The sequence below is a fragment of the Rhincodon typus genome, chromosome 36 (genome assembly GCF_021869965.1).
Source record: "Rhincodon typus isolate 14 chromosome 36, sRhiTyp1.1, whole genome shotgun sequence".
Classification (NCBI taxonomy): Eukaryota; Metazoa; Chordata; class Chondrichthyes; order Orectolobiformes; family Rhincodontidae; genus Rhincodon; species Rhincodon typus.
The window spans coordinates 18,677,092-18,692,639 of NC_063367.1; the positions used below are offsets into that span (position 1 = coordinate 18,677,092).

General features: G+C 42.6%; 1 protein-coding gene across 3 annotated transcripts in view; it reads left to right on the forward strand.

The window, feature by feature from the left end:
* LOC109932762 (ubiquitin-like protein 7) overlaps positions 1-12,145 on the forward strand; it is a 16,322-nt gene extending 4,177 nt beyond the window's left edge. For 2 of the 3 annotated variants that reach the window (XM_048616992.1, XM_048616993.1), the window contains exons 3-11: positions 282-401; positions 1,617-1,699; positions 3,510-3,594; positions 6,763-6,820; positions 7,555-7,688; positions 8,948-8,997; positions 9,819-9,986; positions 10,082-10,204; positions 10,859-12,145. In XM_048616992.1, the coding sequence (XP_048472949.1) occupies positions 282-401; positions 1,617-1,699; positions 3,510-3,594; positions 6,763-6,820; positions 7,555-7,688; positions 8,948-8,997; positions 9,819-9,986; positions 10,082-10,204; positions 10,859-10,996 (959 nt within the window). In that variant the 3' untranslated portion in view covers positions 10,997-12,145. The remainder of the gene's footprint in view (positions 1-281; positions 402-1,616; positions 1,700-3,509; positions 3,595-6,762; positions 6,821-7,554; positions 7,689-8,947; positions 8,998-9,818; positions 9,987-10,081; positions 10,205-10,858) is intronic. The other variant, XR_007265633.1, reaches the window with a different exon arrangement.
* The last annotated feature ends 3,403 nt before the right edge of the window (positions 12,146-15,548 follow it).

The following is a 15,548-nucleotide window of genomic DNA, read 5'->3' on the forward strand; positions in this document are numbered from 1 at the left end:
CCCTCCCCCACACTCCCCTCCCCCACCATGGACTCCCTTCCAACGTGTCCTGGATGATGTGCTGAATTTGAAGTTAGTTTGTAAATGCATGTTCTTGGCCTTGCTGTCTGACTTGAACACACAGCCTCCTGATTCAGAGCACTGGCTCTGAACCAGCGGCTGGTACTGCAGTCGTTGGAGTTCCTGTTCCTGACTTCATGGCATTCCTTGTTCGAAGTCAGGCAGACCGATGGTTTGTTACTTTGCTGGTTGATTTTTTTGGTGTTTTTTATTGTTTGCAGAGCTGGTGTATTGCGGACGGAAACTGAAGGATGAGCAGACGCTGGATTTCTATGGGATTCAAGCTGGATCCACAATCCACGTCCTGAAGAAGTCCTGGCCAGAACCAGAGCAGAAACCTGGTTTGGAAAATTGTGATTTATAAAGCATTGCTGTAATAAATCCAACAGGGAAGTGAAGGGACAGTTCTTAACACAGTGGTGAACTTCCTACCTCAGAGTGGTTATGGCAAATAGATGCATTTAAGATAATTATATTTCAGGTGGGAGGGAACTCTGGTCAGGCTGAAGTGGAAGTGTGGCCATGAATGAGTTTGGCTGATAGTTGGATGGAGTGATAAGGGAGTAGTTGGGTTTGTGGATAAGGTGGATATTAAACACTTCAGTTTGGATCGAAGTCTGTGCCAACTCGGTGGTCAGACGTGGATTGATGTGGAGTATAAATACTCGATGTGGTCACTGTGATCAAACACATCACAGAAAGGGGCCATTCAGCCCATTGTATCTGTGCAGGTCCTCTGATGGAGTGATTCACTTTAGCCACTCCCTCACCTTTTCCCTGTAATCCTGTAGGCTTTTTTTCTTAAGCCAACAGTCTAATTCCCTTTTTGAATGCTTAGATTGGCTCTGCCTCCACCACACTCAGGCAGTGTATTCCTCACCACTTGCTGTGTGAGATTGTTTGTCCTTGTGTCTGACTTGCTGCTTTTGGCAGTTATCTTAAATCTGTACCCTCTGTTTCTCAATCCATCCACCAGTGGGAACAGTTTCTCCCTACTGTTCTGTCCAGACTTCTTTATCACTTTGAACATCTCTGCACCAAAGCACTAAGCTTCAGTTGGATGCTGCCCTGTAGTAGCTTCATAATGCAAGAATAGATTTTGTGACACTAGTGCCAACAAACAAGCCAGCTGTGTGGGGGTTTGTCAAGTAATTTACTTAGTTCCCAATAGCTCTTCAACCTTGAAAATATAAATTGGAGATGGTCCCAAATGACTTAGTCAAATAAAGAAAATAAACCTTTTAATGATATTTTTAAGATTGCCAAGTCGACGCAGCTTGTGAAGGTTGAGTTTAAGGGAGGGTTTAATGATATGGATGGAATGAGCTGCCAGCAGTGGTCACAGAGGCTGGGACCTGGGCTCATTTAGGAAGAAGTGGATTATTAGTTTGAAAGGATAAGGCTGACACCGGCACTTGTTTAACTAGGAATACGTGGCTTTGTTCTGAGGGTGAAATTGGTAGAAGTGATGGGAGTCAGTGGGAAAAGTAATTGTTGGTGCAGTGTGCATTTGGCCTGTGTATTTCAGAGTGCACTGACATGTCCCTTCTTCCCAGAGCCTGTGGAGCAGGCAGCCGCAGCCCGGGAATTCCGTGTTCTCCAGGCAGCACTGCATGCCAGCCCTGCCTACAGGGAGGCGGTAAGTGAAATTTTCTGGACCTTTGATCTGCTCCTGTTTTACAAACTGTTATTCTTTCTCACTTGCCCTCCCTCCAAATGATGAGTCCTGTTGTGATGCTGGTACTGACTGAGGTACATTGCTGCCTCTGACTGTCTGACTCTTGGGTATGTGGGCATTTGACTGCAGTAGCTTTGCAGTTGAGCCCAGCCTTGTTCTACCCTGGGCTTTACATGCCAACTTCCCAAGGAGAGTCGCTGAATAATGATGAGCAGGTTATTTATTTTTCCTGCCACACTTTTTGTGCTTGGCCAGTTGCAGGTGCTCTAGTTGAGATTAACTGGATAGAACAGACTGGGGATCAGACCCTAATGGTTTCCTGTGGTCTCTGTGGCTCAGTGTCACTCTTGAAGGTGCATTGAATCAGTGAAAGTCTGAAGCTTCACTATTGCTAATGCACTTCACTGTTGCTCGGTTACATTCATGGAACTCCATCCCAAATAGCACTGTGCGTGTCTTTGCACTACGTGGTTTGCTTTTGAGAAGGCACCTCTTTGGCATTTAGGGACGAACAATAAATGAGACCTAGCCAGCAGCATGCACATCCCATGAAAGTAGTGAAATAAAATGTCAACTCTTTGTGTTTATACATCACAGGAGCATTGTCAAACAACATATGTTGTTCAGTCATATCAGTTACTAGGTGATACAAAGGTTGTGCAAAGTAAATTTGAAGGAGAATGTCAAAGAGGAGTGGAGAATGGAGAGGTTGAAGAAGGGAATTCGAGTTTGGGGTCCATAGCCACCATTGGTTGAAGAATTGAAAGTAGGATAGCCCTTTGAAGTTAAATTCATGTCTTTGTTCCATTTGGACCTGTTGTTAATCCCTTTGCTTTGCTGAATACGTGAAAGGAGAGGAGACGGAAAGATGTTGAAAGCCATACATGGTACTCCAAAAAAAACCCACCTGTACTTTGAGTGAAAATCTATACTTCAAAACAAAAAGAGAGAACCTGCTTATTTGCCAAAAGGAATGCAACTGCAAGCTGAAGAATGTCATAAGAACATTAGCCTGGAGATTGTTTAAAAGTTACTTTGTTTTATGAGTCATTTACTTGTGCAAGTCTGGATTGCAATTTGTGGGAGAGAGTGGGTGGGGTTTATGTGAAACCTATCTCACTCTTTGTCCTTTGTCCAAGGCAGCTAACACTGTACTGGCGCAATGTATTGCACAAATGTAACAGCTGTGAGGATGCAGATTCTATTTTTAAGTGTCATTCTCCTGGATGAGTTGCTGAGAAGACTAAGGAGCCCCATCTACCCTCAATATTGGCGTCCAGTCTGTTGACGCTATTAGTAATTTTCCACACTATCAACTGATGTATATCTTGTGTGAGCCAATAGCTGGGGGTCTGAAAAATACCACACAGTGAAACATAGCAGTTGTGAGATTAAAACAAGTTCAATGTACAAACTGCAGCCTAGATCTAATTTGCAGCATTGACCAGTTATTACGTCCTTGCTATACTTCACAAATAAACTGTGCGTGAAATTAAAATCTGGTGAAGTCCTTTAAAAGGATGGTTCACAGCGACGTTGCATTCCAGCAAAAAGAAATTAAGTGCTACCTGACCTTCGTCACTCACCCCTGCCCTACCCTGAGAACAAATGAAGAAAGATATTATCAATCTGCACAGTTTACTGCCCAGAATTGTAAGTTTACATTAAAAACTAGAGTCAATCAAAACTTGTGGCAGTTTGGAAAGACCATGATGTTCTACTGACATTATGCTGTGTTCTACCTCAAGTTGCTTTATTAAATCAATTGCAGGTTTTCAAGATGTTGGCGAACAAGGAGTCACTGGACCAGATCATTGTTGCCACACCCGGGCTCAGCAATGACCCCATTGCTTTAGGTGAGTTTGAAAGATTTATCTTTCTCGCAGTAAAGTGGCATTCTCATGACTTAAGTTATTCCACATCGAGGAGGTCATCTGACCTGGACACACATTGGCGTTCCTTCAGGAAAAGGCATGCAGGTTAGCTGTAATGCTCTTTGGAGTTTAGGAGAATGAGAGGAGAATCTATTATCACACAGAAGATTGAGGAGAGCTTGGCATATTGGGTGCTGAGACAATGTTTTCCCTCGAGGACCAGTGGTACAGTTTCAAAATAAGGGATCTCCCATTTAAGATGGAGATGAAGAGAAATTTCTTCTCTGAAGTTGATTGCTCTTTAGAATACTCTTTCCCCAGAGAGCTGTGAAGTTTGATAATCGAATGTATTCGAGATCAAGTTGGACAGAACTTTGATGTTGGAGTTGATTGTTATGAGGGGGCAGAAATACGGAGGTAATGTCACGATTGGATCAGCCATAATCTTGTTGAAGGGCGAATCAGACTCTGGCTGAGTGGCCTACTTCTGCTTGAATTCTCTACCGCTCATTGTGGAAATGCCATCACCACAATGATTGTAGCATTTTGAGGAAAAGGCTCACCATCACCTTAGAACAAGAGAGGTTGGCAGTAAATGGGAAGGCACGGTGGCTCAGTGGTTAGCACTGCTGTCTCTCAGCGCCAGGGACCCGGGTTCAATTCCACCCTCGGGCGACTGTGTGAAGTTTGCACATTCTCCCCTTGTCTGCGTGGGTTTTCTCCCGGTGCTCCGGTTTCCTCCCACAGTCCAAAGATGTGCAGGTTAGGTGGATTGGCCATGCTAAGTTGCCCGTAGAGTTCAGGGATGTGTAGCTTAGGTGGGTTATAGGGGGGTGGGTCTGGATGGGATGCTGTAAGGGTCGGTGTGGACTTGTTGGGCTGAAGGGCCTGTTTCCACACTGTAGGGATTCTATGAATATCTTGCATCTATTTTAAATGTGTCTTTGTCATGAATATTCCAAGAACTAGTTTTAAAATATACTATGACGAGTCACAGATGGACAGCGTGGTTCATAATGATCCCACAAACACGAACTTGTGTAGAACTGCCGCTCAGAACTTCAGAGCATCTTAAAACTGTTCACCTCTCGAAGTACTTGTTTCCTACAACAGTGAATACATTTCATGTGTTCAGCAACCTATTTTACATGTGAGCATTTCATTTTTCAAATATTTTTGTAAATAAACACATTAGTCATTGTTCTTAATGAACTCTTGCTCTTTCTTGAAGAGGCAGACTTGTTGGAAAACCGCTTGTCAGTAAGTCTCTTGATACTTTATCTGTTTGTGAATCCCTACGGTGTCAGCCTTGGCTCACTGGGTAATGCTCTTGCTGCTGAATCAGATGTTAGCTTTAAGTCCCATAGGAGAGAACTGAGCATCTAACTTAGACCAGCATGTGCAGTACAGTATCAAGGTACAAAGTATCAGTACACTATCGTCTGAATAAGACATTAAACCAAGGCTCCATCTGTTGAGTTGAGTAGATATAAAAGATACTGTACCTGTTCTTTTGAAAATGGGAAGGTTCTCCCTAATGCCCTGACCAATATATTTCCTCAAACAATGTCTCAAAAAATAATTAATCTGGTCATGATTTTGATAGTGTGAGCCTTCACAGGTTTCCTGCTGCTTTGTAATGTCCTGAGGTCGTGGAAGGCACTGCGTAAGTCTATGATTGTGAATTGTCAATTACAATGTGGTCGAACCAACTTCTGTTCTCTAGCATCAATACTGGCTACCCATCCCTAAATACCCTTGAGAAGGTGGTGAGTTGTATTCTTGAGCCACTGCTGTCTCTGATGCCGGAGCACCCACAGAGCTACAGGAGAAGGAAATCCAGAATGTTGATCCAGTAGCAGTGAAGCAATGAGGATAGAGTTCCAAGTCTGGAGTGTGGCTTGGAGGGGACAGTTGTTGTAGTTGTACTGAAACAGTCTGTCTTTGGACGTGGCAAGTCCTGGTGCACAAGTCTTCAGTACTATTGCCGGAATGTTGTCAGGACCCATACCCTTTGCAAAGTCTAGTACCTTCAGCGATTTCCTGATATCATGTGGTGTTAATCAAATTGGCTGAAGACTGGCATGTATGATGTGGGGACCTCGGAAGGAGGCAGAGATGGATCATCAACTTGGCATTTCTGGCTGAAGATGCTAACGAATACATCAGGCATATCTTTTGTACTGATGTACGGAGTTGCCCATCATTGAAGATGGTGATATTTGTAGAGCCGTCTCCTTCAGTGAGTTGTTTAATTGACCACCATCATTCACGATATGGTCCTGTTAGATCTGAGAGCTTAGACCTGATCTATTGTTTGTAGGATTGCTTGGGTCTGTGTACAACACATAAACAGACTGCACAAGCCAGATGGCAAAAGAAAGGAAATGCTTCTAACAAGAGCTGCATTAATGTGTCATAAAACAATAAGACGATACTGTGCATTCGTCTCAAAGAACTTCAGGTAAATTCCATAGCTATCAATAACTATGATTTCATTTCTACAAGATTTGTTCATTTGTGGAATGTACTTGTGAAACAAAAAGGTAAAGTCTCTATAGTCCTAGAGGACCATGGGGCTGCTCTCACTAGAGAGAGAGATGACCAGTGATGATTTACACAGAGGGTCACTATACCACCGGGGAGGCAAGAGGTTGATAAGTCTGGACCTTCATGGTAACTTTAACCAATGAAGAACCTACTTGTAGCTAAGCAACGACTAGCAATTATATTGGTGCCTTCACATTCTAATTACATTTTTCAATTGAAAAGTCGTTGCATTGTCAGATGTAGCAACTTTTTGCATCCAGCAAGATCCCAAACCCAGTCTTCTGATAAATTACCAGATAAACAGTATCTTTGGCTGATAAAGGAATGTTGGCCAGAAAATCTTCCTGCCTTTTATTTTGTGGTGGAATTGGGTTATTAAGTTTTGGCTGAATAGGGAAATGGGCATAAATTTGGTGTCACATTCAACAGGTATCTTTGCTGGGGCACATCATTCCTTCACTACTGTATTAGCATGCGAGCAGAGATTGCGCACTTGTTTAATGGGATTTAAACCTCTCAATCCAGACATGCTTACATTTTTGATGTGCATAAACAGAATTTATTCAAACCTTTATTTTTTTTTTTAATTTTATTTTCTAGGTGTTTTGCAGGACAAAGATTTGTTTGTGCTCTTCACTGACCCAAACCTATTGGACACGTAAGTGCTGACTGCATAAATGTCAGACGTAGCAATCATGTTGGAAACAGTCTTTGCTATGGAACTTCCATTCCAAGGGTCTCGGGTCTGCAGCTTATTCTTAACTATTGGCTTCTGGACAGGCATTTGAATGGTGCTAATGAAGGTCCATTTTGCCCCTCTGTTAGCTCACTGCCTGAGTAGAGTGATGCAGCAATTGCATACAGGTGGGCAAGTTGTGTTACTGGCTGCTTTTCATTGGGAACTTGCTGAGTGACCATTGGGATTTGTATGGGTATGATATCTGGGTCTGAATTTGCTTGCCTCTTGCTTTCCACTAAGAAAAATGTAGCCTGACTATTAGGATAGTGATTAGGATATGTATATATAATGTCGTGCATTACAAAATATGTGTGAGATATAAATGTGTATCCTGGGATGCAATAATGGAGATTGTAAGGGCTCTGTTTTTAATTTTCGCATCCTCTCTGGCCACCAAAGAGATGCCAGAAGATTGGAGGGCAGCTAATGGTACCGTTATTCAAGAAGAGGAGTAAGGAAAATCTAGTGCTTATCATACTCCTCAATATTAACCGTTTCAAGATGAATCGTACTCTTCTTATTATGTGCCTCTGGGTTGAGAGTCCTTGCCATGAAAAATTCACTTACATTAAGCAGTTTATGAGCTCCTTTGCTAATCTGCTGTATGCTGATGTTGAAGTGTTGGACTTTAATGTATGTTATTCCCTCTGCAGGTTGATTTCTTCACATCCTGCATTAGTTAATGCGATGGTGTTGGTCCTACACTCTGTAACTGGAGAGGCCCCTTCGCCAGCTGCTGCTAGTAACTCGAGGAGTATTCCATCCAGCTCTTACAGTGAGGTTCCAGGTAAGACTTTCCTCAACACCAAGACCTTTCATTTATATAACTCCTGTAATGTATTAAAGTGTCCCAAGGCAACTCACAAGAGTATTATCAGACAAAAGAATTGGTGTTATTATTACAGGTGACCAAAGCTTTGAGCAATAAGTTAGATTTAAGGAGTATTTTGAAGAAGGAGAGATGTTTAGGAGAGATGAATAGGAATTCCAAAGCGTGCACGTACAGAAAAAAAAACTAGGCTATTATTTTCAATGCCATCCTTCAGACTGGCAGGACCAGGCATTCCAGTAAAGAACTGCAACTAAAACATTAACCCGTTGGCAGGCTCTAGTTTTTATTCCCTGTTTCACGCCTTTTTCACTTAAGGAGGGGTGGATGGTGGGAGATTTGTAGTGAAGGGGGAAATAATGGAAGGCAGGAAATGCTAGAAATTACACTGCTAGATTTTGTAGAGAAACGGAAAGTAGGAAAATTGGTTGACACATTGAGATGGGTCTTCAACTTCAAGATATTCCCCTAAACCTAACTCATTGCCCAAAGCTTTGGTCACCTTAATAATAACACCAAGTCTTCAACTTCTGTTCCTATCCCTCATGTTTCCCCATGTTCACTTTCAGAAATCCCTCTTCCCAAACCTCTGCCAAGTTCAATTATAAATGGAATGCCTTTTACCTTTAGGACACTGACTAATTAAAGGTAGGTGGGATGGTGGTGGGGAATAGTCAGTGGGAAGGGTGGAGTGGAAAAGTGGGAAAGATAAACAGGTTGTGTCAGGTCAAGAAGGTAGTTGGGATGGTGATAAGTTGATGCTGGTAGGGATAGTAGGGATTGATTAGTGGGAAGGATGGGGTGGATAGGTGGGGAAGAAGATGGGCAGGTTGTGTCATGTCAAGGAGGTGGGCATCAGAGGGAGGTTTGGACGTGGGATGAGGCTGGATGTGGGAGATCTTAAAACAGCGAATTCTATGAATTCGGGCCATCGGGTTGTCGGCTCCCAAGGTGGAATATTAAAATTGTTGAATTTTCCTACTCCTCTGCCTGACCTGCTGTGTTCCTCCAGCTCCACGCCATGTTGACTGTGACTCCAGCATATACGGTTCTTGCAGTCTCCAAGTTGGTATGCTGGCTGTATCTGAAATGATAATTGATTCACTCATGATTTCTGCCATGTCTTTTGCTTTCTGCTTTAAGTGATCATGGAGGAGGGGAGTGTTGTGATATTCACATTGATAAAAGCCACAATTTCTTTTTGCTTCATGTTCCAGGTGGATTCCTCTTTGACGGGCTTTCTGACGATGAAGATGAGTTTCATCAGGTAAACCCCAAAGTTCCAGCTAGCTAGAGAGTGTGCTTCTGTTTGTGAAAAGTGTTTTATTGTGTACCTAAATTGATGCAAGTACACCAAGTTAAATATCATCATGATATTTAGCACTAGGTTGCCGGTATACACTGAGTTTACTAATGTGGTCAAAAGGAAACCAGTTTTCTTCAGTGTGTGTCACTTTTTTTGAGAGGGGGTGGTTTTGTGCAATTCTAAGTGTGTCTTAGTTGATTATATTTAGTCAACAATTGATTTTAATACCACTAATGCAAAATGGAAGCGGTTTTTTTTTTGACTAAAAAGTATCTCCAAGTGCAGCTATGGACTAAAGATCTAATAATCATAAATGGTAATACAGAGGGCTGTATAACCTCACTGTCCTGCAACTGACACTTGGCATGTTGAATGTTCCTACCATCAATAGTTAATATTCTTTTATAGTCATATTTGCTGGTACGGAATTTGAGCATTGCTGAAAAAAATACATTTTTGTTGAAGCTTTTCATTCTGTTCTGATCAGGATATTTTAAAGAATATCAATTTAAAAGGAAAACCAGCATTTATCCAGCATGAGGAATGCTGATTAGTTGGCAAGTGGACTCTCTTAACAGGCTATTAATTGTCGATCAGCATTAATAGATGCATTTTCCATGGATACACCTTTGCCACTCAGTGCTCTCCTCTCATGCAGTGTTTATGTTGGTCTTCCCCTTGAATTGATATTCTTGAGAGATCCTGATGAGTACAAGATGGAAAGCTTTGACAAAATATCTTTATGTCCAATTTCAATTAATACCTTCCTGTTGTCTTCACAGGCCCGGGCCACTGCTTCCTCCAGCAACCCCTCTAGCTCCCGTCCAGCCACATTGGGCTACAGTGGCTCAGTTGGACCTCGACCTATCACACAGAGTGAGTTGGCGACTGCGCTGGCATTGGCCAGTACCCCAGAAAGTAGTGCTGCCACTCCGACCACAGGAACACAGGTGAGCCAACCTCACTCAATGGTGCATTTACTTTCCCCGAGTGCATCAGCTCCTCATTTATACCAGTCTCGACTTCTTTTTCTCTGTCCTCACAGGGCACAGCGTCAGGTCTGTCTCCAGTGATGAACTCGGTGCCATCGGCCACCCCCATCAGCCACGATATATTCAGCCAGGCACTGCAGCAAGCTCTGCAAGCTTCGAACATCTCAGCACTTCAGGTTGGTGCCTTTTGATCAAGTTTCGTCCACTCCTCGATACAAAGCCAACTGAGCTAATCTTATTTGGGGTGCTGCATTTGACCTGGGTATCATTGGCTAACTTTTCCATGTCAGATTCAATTAGGAGTCTTAGTCCACATGACTCCAGCTGTTCCTGTATTTGATCCGCTTGCAAATTCTGCGTTTAAGGATGCAGGTGTAAGGTGATGGGGTCAGGTGTGGGTGTAGTTGAGATTATGTGCTTGTCATTGGGCTGTGTGGGTGTGTGCATTTGCACCTGTGCCCTGTGGGAAGGTGTGTGCCTATCTGCGTGGTTGGTGAAAGTGTTATAAAACCTTCAGTAATAGAAATTATGAAATTGGTGGAAAACACAACTGGTGCATTGCTGTCCTTTTAGAGAAGGAAACCTGCCACCTTTTATTCAATCTGGTCTCTGACTCCACACTGAACTGCCCTCGGAAGTGGCCTCACAACTACTGTAGGATCTATCAGTGGACTACTCTGGGATTGTTGTGGGTGGAAGGTGTCTTGAATTTCCTTTATTCTCTCTCAGTTTAGTCAAATGGAGTTCTTCTGCTCTGTTTTGATATATGGTTAAGCTTTACCTGGAGGAAGGAATAAAATTTGACCCTGTAGACCTTATGTCTCCTTCAGAGTCAGTGGCAGCCACAGCTCCAGCAGCTCAGGGACATGGGGATCCAAGACAGCGAGCTGAGTCTGCGGGCTCTGCAGGCCACCGGAGGGGACATTCAAGCCGCCCTGGAACTCATATTTGCCGGAGGAGCCCTTTAGCTTTACTGGCCAGTACCTGCAGTGCTCCTGCCCAACAGAAGCAGCAGGAGAGTGTGCGAAGTGCATGCCAGAACATGTAACTGTACAGACTCAATTGTTCCAGCAGGAAGCTTTCATTGTGGGGAGAGCACTGGCTGTGGTAAGTACTTGGCTGCTACAGGTCGCTAGGATCTTTCTGTCTGCAATATGAAGTGAGTCACCCAGTTTCTTTGTTTTTAAAGATATGCCCATTTCAACAAAACCTTGTGACTGACATTTGTTCTGTTAAACTGCGGTGGAGGAGATGTGCTCCTGCCACAGGGCGTGCTTTGTATTTTAAGGCTAATTTCTGTGTCAGAACTTGGGGTGAACTCCCTAAAGCTGGCTTCTTGTCAAAATGGGCAATTAGTCACTTAGTGTTACTGCCTCATGTTAATGCCCCATGTGATAAATACTGAAATATACAGTCATCTGTCACGTTCCCTACTTTTTGAGTGCAAGTCTATCAGTTTGGTTTATACAACCCTTCTATCAATGTGAATACATTTAAATCCCCTGATGCTGCTCTCTCCCAAAAAGAAAGTTGTAATGCTTGGAACTTGTCTTGCCTCACCACTGGCCATTCCTGAAGGCAACAACTTTATTCTAAAGTTCCTCCTTAAATTGCATCAATTTAAAAATGCAATTGGAGCAGTTCTTCCTGGAGTGTTTACGTTTCTGACCTCTTCCATTTTGCATGACTTGTGTTGCTGATGAAGACTTGTGTCTCCAGTGTCATTCAGTTTTGGGTTGGGGGAAGTTGCTACAAACAGTTTTACCATTCGGTCTGCTTTGGATAACTTGCATGGTTTAAGAGAATTTCCATGACAATTGCCTTATTTTTAACCTGACAATAGGAGCTTCTAGTACTATGGTGCACATCCAGCTCACCTGCCTTCGTAAAGTTATCTGCTATCCAGCAGTGGCTTCCTTGTGTGGACTGGATTTACATTACACAGTGATGGTCTCTATTTGCCCCAAGCTTTCAGCAAGGGACACAAATGTCACCTTGCCAGCCTCAACAACTGGTCAATTTCTGAATAACTGCTTAAGATTACGTTTGACTGTTTTTAATTATTGTATGATGTTACTTTACAAATATGTTGACCATTAAACTTTACTCTAATACTTTCTCTGGGTTGTGTATCTCATTTCGTTTCAAGTTGTTTCTTACCCTTGTTTATCACCCCAAGTATAGATGAAGTTTTTGGTAATGCCTTTGCATTTATTTAAATCCCATAATGTTTTGGTATCCAGTTAATAAAAATGCATCCTTCGTGACATGATAAATCTGTACAAAAAATCCCAAAAAACAACAAATGGCACTTATTGAAAACAGGAACGCTTGTCAGGACACAGTGGGAACTAGCCACTTGCTCAGCAACCGTATCCAGAATCTTGGGTTGTGTTATACAGTCAGTCATACAGCACAGAAACAGACCCTTCGGCCCAATCAGTCCATGCTGAACCACATCCCAAACTAAGCTAGTCCCACCTCCATATTCACCCAAACCTTTCCTATTCATGTACTTATTTAAATGTCTTTTTAAACATTGCAGTTGTACCTGCATCCACCACTTCCTCACAAAATTCATTCCACATGCGAACCACCCTCTGTATTTTAAAAAACAAATTTACCTCCTATGTCTTTTTTTTTAAATCTCTCTCCTCTCAACTTAAAAATGTGCCCCCTAGTCTTGAAATTCCCCATCTTAGAGTTGATGGTAGTTGTCTTTTCCCTATCTATACCCCTCCATTATTTTATAAACTTCTTTCAGGTCACCTGTCAACCTCCAACACTCCGGTGAAAAATCTCCCAGCCTCTCCAACCTTTCTTGATAACTCCAACCTTCCATATCCGGCAACATCTTGGTAAATGTCTTCTGAACCCTTTCCAGCTTAATATCCTTCCTATAACTGGGCGGCAAGAACTGGATACAGCTGGATTATGTAATTTGTGTGTTCTCACTGTAAAAAGATATTTTGGGGTGAAATGATTGCCGTTTTCAGGAATAGTGGATGCAATAACGTAGTTCTATGACAAGCTGTGTCTGGAACAGTAGAAAGCGAGGATTCAAACTGCACTGGAATTGAGAATAAAAACTATACTAATCTTTAGAAGGAGTATCGAGTGAGATTTTGTTTAACTTATTGAAAACCCACTCATTTGCACAGAGGTAAAAGTGACCATCGTGTTTTAATGAGTGAGTGGGTGGTCAGTCTGTGGATCAGGCTGTCCATGGAGACCGTGGAAGCAGCTAGTGTTGATTCAGTCTAATACTTTTCTTCTGATATTGATTGATTAATTAATTAGTTACGTAACCTTTTGTGTGTCACCCGCTTAGGGCGTTTGATTCCCAAACATCTTGGTGTTATTTTTGTGCCTGTTGTCAACTCATTAATGTGGTTAGTCAGCCACTATATGCTGTTGTATCATGAGATGGTAGCACGTGATTTTTGTTTTGGTGAATTCCTACCCTTGTCCACCTAAACAGGCTGGATTGGCCTCTGTTAACTGTCTTATTTAAAGAAATAGACTTTCCATAATGTGCTGAAAGGTCAGGCTAGGTTATAATACAGAACAAGTATAAACCTTCCTCTGAGGCCAAGGTTCTACCAACTGAGTCAGGCTGACACCAACAATGTAGATCTGAGATCAGACTGTCAGTGCTCTGACTCTGTCACTCTGGAGCAGTTGTAATGGGTTGCTATATTATAAGTGTTAGATCTGTTTTTGACATGTTAAAAATCCACATTAAGATCATGGTGCATTAACGTGGACTTTTTTTCTTTAAAACACTAGGTTAGTGACCTATTTTAATTTTTTATTGGATATCACGGAACTGGCAACAGCATTGCACTCAGCGTTGACACCCCAAGCAAAATGCGTACTTACAATCTTTAACTACGTATGTGTGCTTTAATAAGCTGTGAAGATGGAGTTTGCCTCATCTGTTGCAAGGAAATAAAATCCCAGTACACACGTTTTGTTACTCAGGAAAGTTACAGGAAAGGCAAAGGCTGATATAGGTTGAATCACTGTGTGCCTTTAATGAACAAACATGCCCGCAGTCTTGTATAAGATTCCTTTGGCCTGCCTATGGGTTAATGCCTTTTTTGAAATGGAAGGTAGAAGAAAATGTTTGTCATACAGCAAGTTCACTCATCGGTACATTGGCACCAGTTCTCCCACTTTCCCTTCTCGGGATTATTGTATGTAGTTGTCTCTTCACCTTGCTCCCTTTAGTGATTCTCTTCATGCTGACTTGCCAGTTTCTCAGCACATTTTCAGACATACTAAGTCTAAAAGTCTATTCTTTTCCAGTGAGCTAAGACATGATTGATTCATCAGATGGATTTCATACACGAGCACAATTCCGATCTCAGCTGACCTCCACACCTGCGCACCTGCTAGTTGGAAATGTCTGACTATAATGGTGATCAATGCATACAAAATATACTGTGTGCTATTAATCCAGGGGTTGTCTGATGACATAAGGGCAGCACGGTGCCTCATGGTTAGCACTGCTGCCTCACAGCGCCAGGAAACTCTGGTTCGATTCCACCCTTGGCAAACACCGTCTGTGTGGATCTCCTCCCACAGTCCAAAGATGTGCATGTTCAGTGGATTGGCCATGCTAAATTGCCCCATAGTGTCTAGGGATGTGTAGGTTGAGTGGATTAGCCATGGGGAATGCAGTATTACAGGCATAGAGTAGGGGGATGGATGTGGGTTGGATGCTTTTTGAAGGGGTGGTGTGACTCGGGCCAAATGGCCTGCTTTCATACTGTAGGGATTCTACGATTCACTGAGTAATTCACCAGTCAGAAATGTTCAAGTTGTTTGCGTGGCACAGATTTTTATCTGTGTTTCTCGTGTTCCCCACAGGATAATATGACTTTCTGGTGGAGTGAGTGGGACAGGCTGGATGGAATTTGTATGTTTGATCCCTCTAGTAGATATCAGGTCCTCGGGCTGCCTTTGCCAATTTAACTGGTTTGCTTATGATCCAGCAACAGCCATCAGTGGTGGGTAAGTTTTGGAGGGTATTCTGAGGGACAGGATTTACATTTATTTGGAAAGGCAAGGACTGATTAAGGATAATCAACATGACTTTGTGTGGGAAATCATGTCTTACTAACTTGATTGAGTTTTTTGAAGAAGTGACAAAAAGGATTAATGTAGGCAGAATGGTGCACATTGTCTACATGACCTTCATTAAGGTGTTTGACAAGGTTCTGCATGGTAGACTGGTTAGCAAGGTTAGATCATATGGAATATGATCTGAACTAGCCATTTGGATACATAACTGGCTCAAAGGTAGGAGACAGAGTAGTGATGGAGGGTTGGTTTTGGACTGGAGACCTGAGACCAGCAGTGTACCACAATAATCGGTGCTGGGTCGACTGCTTTTTGTCATTTATGTAAATCATTTGGATGTGAACATAGGAGGTACGGTTAGTAAGTTTGCCGATGACGATGGCAGCAAAGAAGGTTACGTCAGAGTACAACGGGCCCTTGATCCGATGGGCT